The 18,004-nt window shown below is 44.8% G+C and overlaps 1 protein-coding gene across 1 annotated transcript; it reads right to left on the bottom strand.

Annotated features, from left to right (window-relative positions):
• Nucleotides 1-446: 446 nt before the first annotated feature.
• Nucleotides 447-2,667, bottom strand: LOC123107004 (serine/threonine-protein kinase BLUS1-like). The gene has a single exon (XM_044529015.1). The coding sequence runs from the start codon at nt 2,634-2,636 to the stop codon at nt 1,080-1,082; it is 1,557 nt and encodes a 518-aa protein (XP_044384950.1). The 5' UTR covers nt 2,637-2,667; the 3' UTR covers nt 447-1,079.
• Between the last annotated feature and the right edge of the window lie 15,337 nt (nt 2,668-18,004).

Raw genomic sequence — 18,004 nt, 5'->3', positions numbered from 1 at the left:
ACATCTGACAGTAGCTCACAATAGCTATATGTAAGTTGATTGAATTTGTAATTTCGATAAGTTGATTTTGTGGGAGAAGAAACAGTAGGAGAAGAACAAAAGCTAAAGGACGGCCGTTCAATCTTAATTAATGACCCAAAAGATCAACTTAGCCAAAATAAATTTTCTGGTGGCTGGTGCCTACATGTCCATACCCCCAATAGGTAGTTGGTGTCCCGTGATGAACTGGCGATTTGTACATGTCTTTTTTTATAAAGAGTGGATTTTATTGGCTCAAAAAGTATCATCAAGAAGATACAAAACTAAAGATCATACATCCTCTACATAACTAGGACGCACACAGTCAATACCAACACATGCATAAAAACATGCCAACAAATAGCAAAGTCATTTAAGACCAAAGTTATCCATAAGCAGGAAAGAATAAAAACTCAAGGCGATCAAATCCATGATCGGCAAATTACAACAATGATCATATCCCGCACCAACCATGTCATGACACAACCGACGAGATTCTTCAACAGCAACGCCTTCAAAAAAGGAGCAACATTTAGGCGTTGACGTCACCAGATTCAACCACCGATTCCAGAATTTAGGTTTTCATCCTAAAGAATATCCGAACATATCCAAACAATGCCTTCAATAAGGCAACGGCGTAAAAACATCGTTATTGCCAGGTTTAACCAACTCGGGCCAGACCTAGGCTTTCATCCCAGAGCTCATGACTGGGTGCTCAAGTAGTACCGCCATCGAAGTCACTCAAGTGTTGCCGCCATCACTTTTCCGCAATCCCAGCAGCTACATGCAATGCGACCGGTGCCGCTGCATAACATCCCTCTGCGTCAAGTTGCTGTTAATAATTTGCATCTCGCCGCTGCACAACCATCTCTCTGTGTCAAGTTGTCATCCATAATGTACATATTGATACAAGTTGTTCAATTATATACCTACATATTGGTACTTCTTGGGTGTTACGTCCTACTACGTGGATGCCATTGTGTATCTTGAACAATTCAAATACACGAGCACGCATCCGCAAACCGAATGGACGCATACATGTGCGGCTGCCCGCAAGAGTATCAACCAGCCCTCTCACGAAGAAGCTCCTCCAGGTGGGCATTCCTGGCGATTTCCTCCTCGACCTCCAAGGTCAGCACCTCCACCCTCTGCTCGAGCTGACGCACGTACGCGAGTAGCATCTCCTCCCTGGCCGTCGTCTCGCGGCAGCAGTTGCCGTCGTGGTGATAGCAGCAGCCACCTTCCAGTTCTTGGGCCAGCATCCTCTTCTGCACCTCGAGGCTTCCCAAGATAGTCATCAGATGCGGCACCACCACCCCTTTCACGCCGAACGATCCCTCGTTTTCCTCTCGATCACCTTGCTGCTCCATTGTTCCCTTGTCTCCATCTTCTCCGGCCCCGTCGCAGGCCCGCTCGGGCACCGTGTCCTCGTCGTCGAGTGGAAGGAACAGCCGTGCTACCGTCTCAGTCTGGTCGAGATCCTCAAAGCTGTCCGCGTCTTCCTTCCTCGGGCAGTCCGCGCCGAAGTTCCAGCCGCTCATGCGGCGGTTCTTGACGATGCTCGCGCTCGCCTGGCCGTGGCACGGCGACACGCAGCGCGCGCCCCCGGCGGCGCAGCCGCAGAGGCCCGTGACGTCCTTGCAGCGCTCCTCGATGCTCGGCACGACGCTGAGGACGTTGCGGACGAGGTAGTCCTTGGAGCGGCAGCCTTTGAAGAACGGGTGCCGGAGAAGCTTCTCCGCCGACGGCCGCTTGGCCGGCTCTTGGCACAGGCAGGAGGACACCATGTCCTTGAACGCCTTGGATAGCTTCTTGTTCTTGGAGATCTCCGCGTCCTCCATCCGGACGCGGCTCGTGATCCTCATCAGCATCGACTTGGACGGCGGCAGGTGGGAGAGGGGCGGCCGGCCGTGCGCGAGCTCCAGGGCCGTGATGCCGAACGACCAGATGTCGGCCTTGATGCCGTAGCCGACGTGCGAGTGGATGACCTCCGGCGCCATCCAGTACGGCGTCCCTGCCATCTCGCTGAAGTAGGAAGAAGAGCTGAGGACAACCTGGGGGGCGTGGGTCAGGGGCCCGGAGAAGGACGACGCCGGCGGCGGGGTCTCGTATATGGACGCGGACACGCCGAAGTCGGCGAGCTTGACGGAGCCGTCGGAGTCGACGAGGACGTTCCCGGCCTTGATGTCGCGGTGGATGCGGCCCTGCTCGTGAAGGTAGCAGAGCGCACGGAGCGTCTCCTTGAGCACCACCGCGATGCACGGCTCCGGGAGGCCGTCGGGGAAGCCGTGGGCCAGGATGGAGTGCAGAGAGCCGGCGGCCATGAACGGCATGACCACCCACAGGTGGCTGCCCACGGTGAAGGAGCAGTGCGCGCGCAGGACGTTGGCGTGCGACAGGAGCGCCATGGCCTTGGCCTCCCGCCACACGTCCTCCAGGTTGGCGCGGGAGCGCTCGAGGTCGATGGCCTTGATGGCCACCGGCACGGAGCCGAGCGGCAGGCACGCGGCCTTGTACACGACGGCGCTGACGCCGCTCCCGATCTTGCAGAGCAGGCGGTAGCAATCCGGGTTGAGCGGGTACTTGGCCTCGCCGCCAGGCCCCGCGTCGTCTGCCATGTCTGTGGGAGGCCGGCCGGAAATGAGAAAATGGATGCAGTACGTACGTAGTACTTACTACAGTGGTGGTACGTACGTATCGTCTCGTATACAGCACACACTAGGCGAGAAAGCGGCTTGCGTGCACAAGAGATGTCCGTGATCGCTTGTGGTCAGGAGGAAAGTTGATCACAGGGTAGCACTGCATGTGAAGTAGGAGCAGAAAAAGATGAAGGGAGGATGAAAGGAGGGTTCGGAAGAGATTTGTGGCCGGAAACAGATGGGTATCTCGTGAACCTATGTGGTCTCCAAATGTTGTTCTTCCCTTTTTTTTTTCAAGGTGAAGAGGCACATAAGGCATTTCATAAGCACCTTGATTCATCACAAGATGTAGAATATGAAGGATTATCGCAACAGAAAAATTCGAATGATTGTTCCGTTACTATGAGCTCCCTTCTATCCCAAAAATGATTCTGTTATTATAGAAGGGCAGCGCTATGGTCAGCCTGATGATAATCTATAAAGATCCACCGCCTCCGTAGCCATTCGATAGAGCTACGGCTGGACCAAAAGCCCGAAGCTCGTGAGCATAATAAGCACTTGGTAGTTCGGTTTGTTAAGCTCGTAACTCGCTTCTTAATAAACAAAGCCAAGCATTAATTTTAGCTCGTTAAACTCAACGAGCTAACGAGTTTCGTGAGTAGCTCGTTAAGCTCGTCAGTACAACACAACACATATTTCTATTTATGTAAACATATTTTATAGCACGTCAACCCATCTATTCAATATAATCAACCCAATCCAACTCATAGCAGGCAACAAACTAGTGCACCTCCTCTTATAGTCACCATATTCCTTCATAAAAATTATAGACACACTCTTGTATCATAGGTCATAACACATTGTAGTCTGTTAACAAGCGCTCGCGACCTTAACGAGCTTTTAATGAATAGAGCCGAGCATGACTAAAAGCTCGTTAAGCTTAACGAGCTTAATGAGCCGATCCTTAACTAGCACGAGCTTAACGAGTCGAGCAGCTCGTTAATCCACCTCTAGATGGAGCCTCGAATAGTCGCCCAATCTTTACAACAAGAACCTTGTAGTGGTCGGCCTTCTGCAACAAAAGCCTTGTTGCAATCTTTTCCGAACCGTTTTTTCCTCTGATCTCTGCAGCAGGAGTCTTGTTGCCATTTTCCCAAACTGTTTTTTCCTCTGATCTCTTCAACAGTAGCCTTGCTACACTCGGCCTTCCGCAACAAAAGTCATGTTGCATCTTTACCTACGGTGGCACGTCGTCCTCGGCGCCGCCTTGCAGCGGCGACGTCGGTTGCAAAATCTATTGGGATTTTGTGCATCGTGGGAGGCTACCAAAATCATGGACGAACCCATGTTGCATTGAAGCACCGACACAACAACATCGTTTGCAGAATGATGATTTCATTGGGTCATGGTGTGACGAAGCACTAGCCAGCACTGGTGAGTAGCCTTGCGGCGTGTGTACTCGCCCCATCTTCCCTTGCAACAGCGATGTCCTATGACATGTTTCCAACTTGGTTGCCCCCCACTGGAGCAAGGACTATGTGATTGGAAGGTGGCGGCGTGAGCGTGGAGATGGAGATACATGAGAGGGGGGGGACAAGACGATTGGCTAAGAAATTTTGAAAGGATAAGGGTGGGGAAAGGGTTAGTCGATGCAATGGTGTATGGGCCATGAGGGCATCTCGCACACACTCAAGGCGGTGGGATGTGTGGTCAGACCGCAACAAGCATCGTGTTGCGCAACATATTTTGCAGCAAGATCTATGTTGCAAAATAGTTGGTCAGTTCGCGTTGCGCTGCCCGTCGTAGGATCAAAATCGAATCAAACGGACGCAAAGGTGATCTACACATGCCCGTTATTAGCCGGGTGAGGGCAAGCGTTTTCGATTATAAAAAGGGCAATTTTCGACCTCATGCCTCGACCGGTTTAAGCAAAACCAACTGTGACAAAGAAACATTGGGAAGGTTAAACATGCATAGTTTTCTAAGAAAAATAACTGACAGAGATAACCTCATTAAATTCATACTTCCAACCGACTCCAATGTTTCGCAGTGGGTTTCGGTAAATAACCGTTCGGTCCAATGATCTGATTGAGAAAATACCATGAATGATTTAACTTCCCTGTAAATTTCTCTTCTAAATTGACAACAATAGTTGTTGAGATATTTGTAGTCTATGCAGTGCAACGTCTAACATTGTGCGAGTCTGCATTGGTTTGAACACACGTCATTGCTTACCCTAACATGTTTTCTATAAAACCCTTGTTTCTAAATAAAATTAATATGGAAAGGAGGGGATCATTGTCATGGTTGTCACATTCAACTTTATACACTAACACCACATGATTGCAGGTGGAAGAGTTAACACATAACCGTCCTTCAGTTGATAAAGAAATCTGATTGTAACAACCAAAAACAATGGGTTAATCTCTGGCATTGAGAACAAATTATGGGTACAAACTTATGTACATGCTACCAATCCTCCACATAAGTAGTTCAAGGTTGGTTATACGCTCTTGTCGAGTTTTAACCACCATCATATATCACTAAAACTGAATGGCACATCACATGAGCCTTAGTGTGGACAAAAAGGTGAAACATTAAATATGCACGCTTACATTGATCAGCAATATGGTGTGAGAATTTGCAAGAGTTATTATTATCATTTAGAGGCAATTTGCATGTTCATACACTGATGCGATACAGTTTGAACCACAAGTCTATGTCTACATCTACACCTTGGATCATGTATTGGCAAGTTGCCTGGGTTTTTTTCATGCCAGTTACTTTATTTCTTCTCAGTAACAATGTAAACTAAAAGAACATATGTTATCCCAAAATAGGATTTATTAAGTACATTGGCATTATCCTAAAATAAAAGAGAAAATAAAAAAAATTAAGATACGATGACAAAAACTTGCACACAGATTGTGTAAACTTGCACTATTGCATAATATGCAAAAACAAACATATAGTAGTGTAGTTTTCAGACGACAATATGATTCACAAACAGATTGCATAGAACTTGCATATATACCTCAACAATAAGAGATTGAAACTAAAGACAACGAACAAATAGAAAAATCGTTCAAAATGGGTTTAGGCAAATAGTAGACCTCCACTGACTAGCCTCTCGCTTTGCGTACAAAGTTCATGATTAAAATGTAAGTTGTTAAGGTATGCACTCAAGTATCCAGCCAACTAATCAAATACTATTATAACTAAGTTTCTATGTAATGATGCATCGAGCCAAATAAGCACACAATTAGGTTGGAGAATGAAGGAACACCCCCCTAATGTCGATTCACATCAAGAAAATAAGTTATGGGAACAAAATACATTCCAATTCAAACCCATAAGAGGTTAAGTGGTCTGGTTTTTACGATACCCATCTACTTGATTCAAAACCTCAAAATTCATAAGAAGCACAATCCTGATCTAGGCGAATTAACATTACTTAACTCAATATTATTTACTAAGAGTCATGTTTTGAATATATGGTGAATGCATAAGACATCTTCTATTGTCTTTCAATTGCTTATCTGTTTATGTGTGTATGTTCATGCGCGCATGACTAAGTGTCAATTTTTTTATCACTTAAATATCTTGGTAGGTGTTCTAGAGTAGATAAGTATCAAGACAACGTATATCCTATTAGAGTATAATGATTGATTATGCAGTTTAGGTCTATTGATGACCCACAAGTATAGGAGATCAATCATATTGCTTTTTATAAGTAAGAGTGTCAAACCCAATGAGGAGCAGAATGAATTGATAGGTGGTTTTCAGTAAAGTATTCTCTGCAAGTTCTGTAAGATAGTTTTGATGGATAGTTTGGTAGCAAGATAATTGGTAACAAGTAACAAGTAACAAAAGTAGTAAGATGCGGAAAGTGGCCCAATCCTTAATTGTTCTCATATTTCCTATAGTGATTAAAGCGTTCGTGAGAACACAGGGGAATATCATTGAATTACTTTCACCATGCTTCATCGACCTAGCATTCATTGTTTTGATAAGGGTTATGTGGGTGGACCGGAGCTAAGGTACTATTCTTACTTGAACAAAAACCTACTTATGATTATACACTTCATGCAAGCATCCGCAGATATAAGAGAAATAATTCAGATAATTCTAACCATAGCATTAAACATATGGATCTAAAACAACCCTCACGAAACAATTTATAAACAGGGTTTAGACTTTAGTCACGCCTGCAACCCATCATCTACAAACTAATTTCACGATGCATTCCCCTAGGCCCAAACATGATGAAGTATCATGTAGTCGACGTTCAATAACACCACTAGTGGAAGAACAACACAACATAATATCAAAACATTAAACGGTGATCAACTTCACATGATTACTAATAACATGATTCTCCCATGTCTTCAAGAACAAGGAACTACTCACAACTCATAATATTGAACATGTTCTGTAGATACAAATATGCAATCAACAATCTGAACATAATGATCTTCCACCAAGTAAACCAACTAGCATCAACTACAAGATGTAATCAAAACTACTAGCACCCTGATGTACCAATTTGAGGTTTGATACAAAGATTGAACACAAGACATGAAATAGGGTTTTGAGATGAGATGGTGTTGGTGAAGATATTGATGAAGATGAGGCCTCCCATGATGAGTTGAGCATTGGTGATGACGATGGCTTCGATTTCCCCTTTCTGAAGGAAAGTTTCCATGGCAGAATCGCTCAGCTAGAGATCAAAAGTTCTCCGTCTCTGTTTTCACCTCGAGACGGCGACGACTGGTCCCGGAAGTCTTCTCTTGATTTTTCTAGGGTAAATGGCTTCATATAGGAGAAGGACATCGGGAGGAAACTCCAGGGCTCTTGATTGCTCTCTGACTATAGCGCCAGAAAAGCTCCTGTCTGCTAGGACTATGTTGGTATTTCCCCAAAGAGGAAGGGATGATGCAACACAGTGACGGTAGGTATTTCCCTCAATGAAGAAACCAACGTTATCGAACCAGTAGGAGAACCAAGCAACACAACGTAAACAACACCTACACACAAATAACAACACCTCGCAACCCGACGTGTTAAAGGGGTTGTCAATCCCTTTCGGGTAACGATGCCAGAAATTTGTAGTAGATTGAAATAATAGATCGCAAATAAAATAAAGTGCAGCAAAGTATTTTTCTATTTTTAGTTTAATAGATCTGAATAAAAATGCAAACGAAAATTAGATCGCAAGCAAATATATGAGGAAGAAGACCCGGGGGCCGTAGGTTTCACTAGCGGCTTCTCTCGAGAAAGATAGCAAACGGTGGGTAAACAAAATACTGTTGGGCAATTGATAGAACCTCAAATAATTATGACAATATCCAGGCAATGATCATTACATAGGCATCATGTCCAAGATTAGTAGACCGACTCCTGCCTGCATCTACTACTATTACTCCACACATCGACCGCTATCTAGCATGCATCTAGTGTATTAAGTTCATGGAAAAATGGAGTAGTGCAATAAGAACGGTGACATGATGTAGACAATATCTGTTTATCTATTGCATAGATATAGATCCCATCTTTTTATCCTTAGTAGCAATGATACATACGTGTCGGTTCCCTTTCTATCACTGGGATCAAGCACCGTAAGATCGAACCCACTACCAGGCACCTCTTCCCATTGCAAGATAAATAGATTAAGTTGGCCAAAAAAAATATCAGAGAAGAAATATGAGGCTATTAGAGATCATGCATATAAGAGATCAAAGAAACTCAAATAACTTTCATGGATATAAAAAGATATGACTGACCATAAACTGAAAGTTCACCAGATCCCAACAAACACACCGCAAAAAGAGTTACATCATATGGATCTCTAAGAGACCATTGTATTGAGAATCAAGAGAGAGAGAGATGAAGCCATCTAGATACTAACTACGGACCCGAAGGTCTACAAAGAACTACTCACGCATCATCTGAGAGGCACCAATGGAGGTGGTGAAACCCATCCGAGATGGTGTCTAGATTGGATCTGGTGGTTCTGGATTCTGCGGTGGCTCGATGAATATTTCGTCGACTCCCCTAGGGTTCTGGTATTTTTGGGGTATTTATAGAGCAAGGAGGCGGTCCGGGGGCACCCGAGGTGGGCACAACCCACCAGGGCGTGCCTGGGCCTCCTGGCACGCCCTAGTGGGTTGTCCCCTCCTCGGGACTCCCCCAGGTGCAACCAGGGCCCAACATGTTCTTTCTGGTCCATAAAAAATCTCTGTTAAGTTTCGTGGCATTTGGACTCCGTTTGATATTGATTTTCTGCGATGTAAAAAACACGGGAAAAAAACGGGAACTGGCACTTGGCACTATGTCAATAGGTTAGTACCAAAAATGATATAAAATGATTATAAAACATCCCAGATTGATAATATAACAGCATGGAACAATAAAAAAAATTATAGATACGTTGGAGACGTATCAGCTCCACATGGCCAAGTGGCGCGGCCACCCTGCCCATGTGGCTGGCTGGTGGGTGCCCTCTGGCGTAATTTTTGCTCCAGTATTTTTTACATATTTCAAAATAAATATCTGTAAAATTTCACGTCAATTTGAGCTCTGAAGAATTGTCATCTCTGATGTCACTTTTTCAGGTCAGATTTTCAGCTAATGGTAATCTCACTCCTTTGAATATAATATCTTGCATTTTAAGAGAGAAACGACATTAGAATTGCATCCTATTTAGGAATATAATATTGAAATAACCTAAATAATAGTAGATAATTATTGGGGAACGTAGTAATTCAAAAAAATCCTACAATCACGCAAGATCTATCTAGGAGATGCATAGCAACAAAAGGGAAGAGTGTGTCCATGTACCCTCGTAGACCGAAAGCAGAAGCGTTTAGTAACGCGGTTGATGTAGTCGAACGTCTTCACGATCCAACCGATCCAAGTGCCGAACGTACGGCACCTCCGTGTTCAACACACGTTCAGCACGATGACGTCCCTTGAGCTCTTGATCCAGTTGAGGACGAGGGAGAGTTTCAACAGCACGACGGCGTGGCGACGGTGATGATGAAGTTACCGGCGCAGGGCTTCGCCTAAGCACTATGACATATGACCTAGGTGTGTAACTGTGGAGGGGGACACCGCACACGGCTAAAAGATTGTCTGTTATGTGTTCGAGGGTGCCGCCCTGCCCAGTATATAAAGGAGGAGAAGGGGAGGCCGGCCAGCCCCTGTAGGGCGTGCCAGAGAGAGGAGTCCTACTAGGACTCCAAGTCCTAGTAGGATTCCACACCTGGTGGAAGGGGAAAGAAGGAAGGGAGAGGGGGAAGGGAAGGAAAGGGGGGCGCCGCCCCCTTCCCCTAGTCCAATTCGGACTGCCAAGGGGGGGGGTGGCCAGCCCATTGTGGCCCTTCTCTCTCCCCACTAAGGCCCATGAAGGCCCATTAGTTTTCCGGGGGGTTCCGATAACCCTCTAGCACTCCGATAGTTACCCGGTACCTCTCGGATCTCATCCGGTGTCCGAACAACATCGTACAATATATCAATCTTTATGTCTCGACCATTTCGAGACTCCTCGTCATGTCCGTGATCTCATCCGTGACTTTGAACAAACTTCAGACATCAAATCACATAACTCATAATACAAATCGCCATCGAACGTTAAGCGTGCGGACCCTACGGGTTCGAGAACTATGTAGACATGACCGAGACACATCTCTGGTCAATAAACAATAGTGGAACTTAGATGCTCATATTGGCTCCTACATATTCTACGATGATCTTTATCGGTCAAACCGCATAACAACATACGTTGTTCCCTTTGTCATCGGCATGTTACTTGCCCGAGATTCGATTGTCGGTATCATCATACCTAGTTCAATCTCGTTACCGGCAAGTCTCTTTACTCATTTCGTAATGCATCATCCCGTAACTAACTCATTAGTCACATTGATTGCAAGGCTTATAGTGATGTGCATTACCGAGAGGGCCCAAAGATGTCTCTCCAATACTCGGAGTGACAAATCCTAATCTCGATCTATGCCAACTCAACAAACACCACCGAAGACACCTGTAGAGCATCTTTATAATGACCCAGTTACGTTGTGACGTTTGATAGCACACAAGGTGTTCCTCCGGTATTCAGGAGTTGCATAATCTCATAGTCAGAGGAACATGCATAAGTCATGAAGAAAGCAATAGCAATAAAACTAAACGATCATTATGCTAAGCTAACGGATGGGTCTTGTCCATCACATCATTCTCCTAATGATGTGATCCCGTTCATCAAATGACAACACATGTCTATGGTTAGGAAACTTAACCATGTTTGATTAACGAGCTAGTCTAGTAGAGGCTTACTAGGGACACTGTGTTTTGTCCATGTTCCAGTTAATACAATTCTAGCATGAATAATAAACATTTATCATGATATAAGGAAATATATATAACAACTTTATTATTGCCTCTAGGGCATATTTACTCCAGTCTCCCACTTGCACTAGAGTCAATAATCTAGTTCGCATTGCCATGTGATTTAACACCAATAGTTCACATCACCATGTGACCAACACCCAAAGGGTTTACTAGAGTCAATAATCTAGTTCACATCGCCATGTGATTAACACCCAAAGAGTACTATGGTGTGATCATGTTTTGCTTGTGAGAGAAGTTTAGTCAACGGGTCTGGCACATTCAGATCCGTATGTATTTTGCAAATTTCTATGTCTACAATGGTCTACATGGAGCTACTCTAGCTAATTGCTCTCACTTTTAATATGTGTTCAGAGTGAGACTCCGAGTCTTCCAGATCAGTGTTAAAGCTTGCATCAACGTAACTTTTTACGATGAACTTTTCATCACCTCCATAACCGAGAAATATTTCCTTAGTCCTCTAAGGATAATTTTGACTGCTGTCCAGTGATCTACTCCTGGATCACTATTGTACCCCTTTGCCAAACTCATGGCAGGGTACACAATAGGTCTGGTATACAACATGGCATACTTTATAGAACCTATGACTGAGGCATAGGAAATTACTCTCATTCTCTCTCTATCTTCTGCCGTGGTCGGGTTTTGAGTCTTACTCAACTACATACCTCACAACTCAGGAAAGAACTCCTTCTTTGACTGATCCATTTTGAACTCCTTCAAAATCTTATCAAGTTATGTACTCATCGAAAGTCTTATCAAGCTTCCTGATCTATCTTTATAGATCTTGATGCCCAATATGTAAGTAGCTTCATCGAGGTCTTTCTTTGAAAAACTCCTTTTAAACACTCCTTTAGGCCTTCCAGAAAATTCTACATCATTTCCGATCAACAATATGTCATTCACATATACCTATCATAAAGACTGTAGTGCCCCCATTCACTTTCTTGTAAATACAGGCTTCACCGCAAGTCTGTATAAAACTATATGCTTTGATCAACTCATCAAAGCATATATTCCAACGCCAAGATGCTTGCACCAGTCCATAGATGGATTACTGGAGCTTGCACACATTGTTAGCACCTTTAGGATTAAGAAAACCTTATGGTTGCATCATATACAACTCTTCTTTAATAAATCCATTAAGGAATACATTTTTGACATCCATTTGCCAGATTTCATAAAATGCGGCAATTGCTAACATGATTCAGACAGACTTTAAGCATCGATACGAGTGAGAAAATCTCATCGTAGCCAACACCTTGATCTTGTCGAAAACATTTTGCGACAATTCAAGCTTTGTAGATAGTAACACTACTATCAGCGTCCTTCTTCCTCTTGAAGATCCAATTATTCTCAATGACTCACTGATCATCGGGCAAGTCAATCAAAGTCCATACTATATTCTCATACATGGATCCCATCTCAGATTTCATGGCTCAAGCCATTTCGTGGAATCTGGGCTCATCATCGCTTCCTCATAGTTTGTAGGTTCGTCATGGTCTAGTAACATGACTTCAAGAACAGGACTACCATACCACTTTGGTGCGGACCGTACTCTGGTTGACCTACGAGGTTCGATAGTAACTTGATCTGAAGTTTCATGATCATCATCATTAGCTTCCTCACTAATTGGTGTAGGAATCACTGGAACTGATTTATGTGATGAACTATTTTCCAATTCAGGAGAAGGTACAATTACCTCATCAAGTTCTGCTTTCCTCCCACTCACTTCTTTCGAGAGAAACTCTTTCTCTAGAAAGGATCCATTCTTAGCAACAAATATCTTGCCTTCAGATCTGCGATAGAAGGTGTACCCAACAATTTCTTTTGGGTATCCTATGAAGACACACTTCTCCGGTTTGGATTCGAGCTTATTAGTTTGAAATTTTTTCACATATGTATTGCAACCCCAAACTTTAAGAAACGACAGCTTTGGTTTCTTGCCAAACCATAGTTCATACGGTGTCGTCTCAATGGATTTAGATGGTGCCCTATTTAACGCGAATGCAGCCGTCTCTAATGAATTACCCCAAAACGATAGTGGTAAATCGGTAAGAGACATCATAGATCGCACCATACCTAATAAAGTGCGGTTACGACGTTCGGGCACATTACGCCATGGTGTTCCAGGTGGCATGAGTTGCGAAACTATTCCACATTGTTTCAAATAAAGACCAAACTCATAAACATGAGTTGTGGTGAGTGCATCAAGCTCGTAAACATGCCTACGTGAATCTGTTTTGCCATGTTCCAGTTTTCTGCTAAGTCTGAATCTGTTAATGAAAGTTGCTATGTTCACATGGTTGCCATTGTATTTTCTAATCCCTTTTGGCTTATGGTTAGTAAGGGACTTTTGTTGTATGCTTTGAGTAGCTTCATGCCATTCCTTGCTTTGCATGATATGTTCCTGTAGCATGTTGTTATCTCGCTCTAAACATTGCTTCCTGATGTTAAATTCCTGTCATGTTGTTATTTTCACTAAGTCTGTAACCTGATATCTTTTGCACTTTTGCCATGCTTGTTTGAACCTGCTATTCTGTGAATTAGCCGTAGCTCAGTGTTCATCTTTTGTCAAGCATCTTGATTGGATCACTGCGTGTGTTTTGTTGCTATGTTAGAGTGCAGTAGCTTGTTTTTTCTTGATGCATTTAGATGGCCTCGTGTTGTTAATCGCAGATTTGTGCCATTATTGTTTTGCTTGCCATTTGCAAACCATGCATCCGATTCCGGCGATCTTTATATCGATTTCGACCGAAATCAACTCATCTTTCTAGTGGCACTCTTGGTTTTCCAATTTGAGGCCAGGTTCAATCTTTCCTTTCCGGAACATGCATATGCATCGCATACCACATCCCACATATCATGCCATGTTTTGCATCATGTTGCTTGTGCATTGCATCGTGGTTGATTGTTTCTCCCTTTGCTTGTGTTCTTGCTTGGGTAGAGCCGGGAGACGAGTACATGATTGAGGAACCCGTTGAGAACGTTTACGAGGATCAAGCTTACATCAACTTGGAGAACTTTGCAGGCAAGATGACCATACCCTCGAAATCACTTCTATCTTTGCCTGCTAGATGCTCGCTCTTTTGCTATGCCCATGCTACGATACCTATCACTTGCTTATCATGCCTCCCATAGTGCCATGTAAACCTTTAGCACACCTTGTCCTAGCAAACCGTTGTTTGGCTATGTTGCCGCTTTGCTCAACCCCTCTTATAGCGTTGCTAGTTGCAGGTGAAGATTGGAGCTTGTTCCTTGTTGGAACATGTTTTATTGTTGGGATATCATTATTATATCGTGTCTACTTTAATGCATCTATATACTTGGTAAAGGGTGGAAGGCTCGGCCTTATGCCTGGTGTTTTGTTCCACTCTTGCCGCCCTAGTTTCCGTCATACCGGTGTTATGTTCCTTGATTTTGCGTTCCTTACATGGTTGGGTTATAAAGGGAACCCCTTGACAGTTCACCTTGAATAAAACTCCTCCAGCAAGGCCCAACATTGGTTTTACCATTTTCCACCTAGCCTTTTTCCCTTGGGTTTCCCAACCCAAGGGTCATCTTTATTTTAACCCCCCCCCCGGGCCAGTGCTCCTCTGAGTGTTGGTCCAACCTGTCAGCCGCCGGTGGCCACGAGGGGCAACTCTGGGCTGGCCTACCGGAAGTTTGGACAATCTGGTGTGCCCTGAGAACGAGATATGTGCAGCTCCTATCGGGATTTCTCGGCACATCCGGGTGGCTTTGCTGGTTTAGTTTTACCATTGTCGAGATGTCTTGTAACCGGGATTCCGAGTCTGATCGGGCCGTCCTGGGAGAAGGAATATCCTTCGTTGACCGTGAAAGCTTGTGATGGGCTAAGTTAGGACACCCCTGCAGGGTTTTGAACTTTCGAAAGTCGTGCCCACGGTTATGGGCAGATGGGAATTTGTTAATGTCCGGTTGTAGAGAACTTGACACTTAACTTAATTAAAATGCATCAACCGTGTGTGTAGCCGTGATGGTCTCTTCTCGGCGGGGTCCTGGAAGTGAACACGGTGTTGGAGTTATGCTTGAACGTAAGTAGTCTAGGATCACTTCTTGATCATAGATTCTTGACCGTGCTTTGCTTCTCTTCTTGCTCTTATTTGCGTAAGTTATCCACCATATATGCTAGTGCTTGCTGCAGCTCCACCTCACATACCTTTTCCCTACCCATAAGCTTAAATAGTCTTGATCGCGAGGGTGTGAGATTGCTGAGTTCCCGTGACTCACAGATTACTTCCAAACCCAGTTTGCATGTGCCGATGATACCGTGCAGGTGACGCAACCAAGCTCAAGGAGGAGCTCGATGAAGATCGTGTTTGTTGTGTTGTTTCATTTCCTTTCCAGACGATCAGTAGTGGTGCCCAGTTGGGGCGATCGGGAATCTATAGCATTAGGGGTAGTCTTCTTTATTTTGGTCCCGTAGTCGGACCTTGATTGTATCTGGACGATTGTAATGCTATATTTATGTTATTGTGTGAAGTGGCGATTGTAAGACAACTATGTACCTCTTTCTTATTCAATACATGGGATGTGTAAAGATTACCCCTCTTGCGACATTACCTACAATGGGTTATGCTTCTAAGTCGTGCTCCGACACGTGGGAGATATAGCCACATCGTGGGTGTTACACCTTCCATTTTCTTTGACTTTGTGTCTGCAACTTACTTGGGATGAACAAAGTGCTCCCGTGCTTCAATGGTATCATCTAGCTTGGTTTGTAATCCCCATTGTCACTGCTCTTGTCTCGCTATCTTTAACCTTGTGCCTTTGGTGCAACAAGTTCCACCACACACACATGAGATTTTTAGTCTAGTCTTGACATCTGGTGTTCCACAACACGTCCATTACATCGAGAATACCATGGCAGTTAAGTAGAGGATCATGCATATGCATCAATTTCATTTCCTCTTCTTCGGCCTCCCAACATACACTGGCCAGTTCAACCTTCACCTTCTTTCTAACTATCTAGGTCGCATTAGCACAGAGCATGACCGCAAACTTTTTCCCGTTGATACATTGTCCCGAGGACTCGTAGTACAATGCCAATATCCTCCTCCACTCTGACTCCTCCTAAGCAATAGTGGACCGCCCGCTAAAAATAAGTGGCTAATGCTTGGTACCTCCTCGTAAATTTTAGCGCAACTTCCTTCATCTTCTCTCCACTTCGTAAATAAGCACTGAGAGACGCTCTGGGCAGATGACAACCAAATATGGCTAGAGCAGGTCTCCTTATGCAAACCACGAAAAAGACTAATTCGTTCAGTGCAGCCTCCACTAAACCCCATTTTAATGACACATTTCAACTCAGACCTGACAAAACCTCATTTTACTCACTACCCCCTTTAAAAAGTCACAATCGACACAGTCGTAAGCCTTGCCAATGTTTGCTTTGATCACTCCAAATTGTGCCCCTCCTCTTCTTGTATTCAACAGGAAATTCGACATCTCATAGGCCATCAACACATTGCTTGTGATGAAACGTCTCGGCATGAAATCATTTTGGTTCTTTGAAATAACCTTTGGAAGTACCAGTTTCACTATGTTCGCAAGCACCTTTGACACTAACTCATACAACACATTTTTTATGATAAACTTCTTCTCCTTTATTCATTCATAAGTAAGTAACATCGTTTACAAGTAAAGGGATAACCTCATTAGGGGAGTTATCCATCCAAACACCCGGAGAAGAAAACCTAGCTAACCTTGCTACTTCATGAGCTACTCGATTACGTTCTCTATTATAATGATCATAAGTGACATGGGAAAAATCTAATGACATGAAAAACGGTCGTCTATAATGGATGAAGCGACTGAAAAAGAGTAGCCTTGGCTCAAGGCATTCACCACCTCCACGCTATTCGAATTTACTCCAATCTTACTGCATCCGACGGTATTAGCAAGATTCAAACTAAACCTCACTGCAATTGCTTCTGCTGTGAACGAGTCGAAGCAAAGGTCCATCTTTTCATTAGCAGCCGCTATAAATTCCCCCCTATGGTCCCGGATAACTGCTCCAAATGTTGTTGTGAGTGTGTCACTAGAAAATCCCGCATCGATGTTTCATTTCACGTAACAATACTTTGGTTTGAGCCAAGCATTTGATCGGACGTGGGACTTTGGGTTATAAGAGACGGTATAATTTGCTACTAAGGCCCCATTCGGAAACGCTTCTAGAGCCAGCTTCCTGAAATCACTCGAGAAGCCAGACCGAACGGGACTCCTCCGAGAAGCCCGCTCCGCGGAGACGAGGAATCCCACGTGCAAATTTATCGGAGATGAGAAGCAGCGTCGGCCCAGCTTTGAAAAAAACAGAAGTCGGAGTTCCTCGTAATTACGGTAGAATGCCACCCCAAAGTGCCACAGTGCCACTCGATCGAACCGTTCCCTCGGTCAAAGCCCAACCCCTCGCTCTCGCGCAGCTCCTCTGCTCTTGCAACCCTAGCAAGCCACCACCCCGTCGCCGTCCGGCCGCCGCGCCGCCGTGAGTCTCCGCCGCCGCCGCCCCTCGCATCTCCGCTCGTCCCGCAGGTATCCTTCCATCGCCGCCAGAAGTCCGCATAGAGTCATCTCCTGCCTCTGCCGCCACCCCCTTCCGTTGGTCGCCGTCGGCAGCCGCACGGACTACTCCTGGACAGGACTGCAGATCCTCGCGCCAGAGAATCCCTTCCCCCAGCTCAAGGTGAGCAGCCCCCTCCTGTACCATTGATTTGGCTAGTTTGTACAGTGTATGGAGCTGCTCTCTGCTGCCGAACGAATCACTGCTCCCGTCGAAAGCTAGCGGCGGCCGGCTTCTCGGGAAGCTGGCTATTCCCTGAAGCTGGAGAAGACCCGAAGGGGCCCTAAGCCTCTCACTGACATATTGATTTGACATGCGCTTTGAGTTTCTTCATCAATTTTCACCTTTCATACCACAAATACCAAGC

This window comes from Triticum aestivum, chromosome 5A, assembly GCF_018294505.1.
Source record: "Triticum aestivum cultivar Chinese Spring chromosome 5A, IWGSC CS RefSeq v2.1, whole genome shotgun sequence".
NCBI classification, from domain to species: Eukaryota; Viridiplantae; Streptophyta; class Magnoliopsida; order Poales; family Poaceae; genus Triticum; species Triticum aestivum.
Note: the sequence above shows the minus strand (reverse complement) of the source record. Positions and strands in the feature narration are given on the sequence as shown.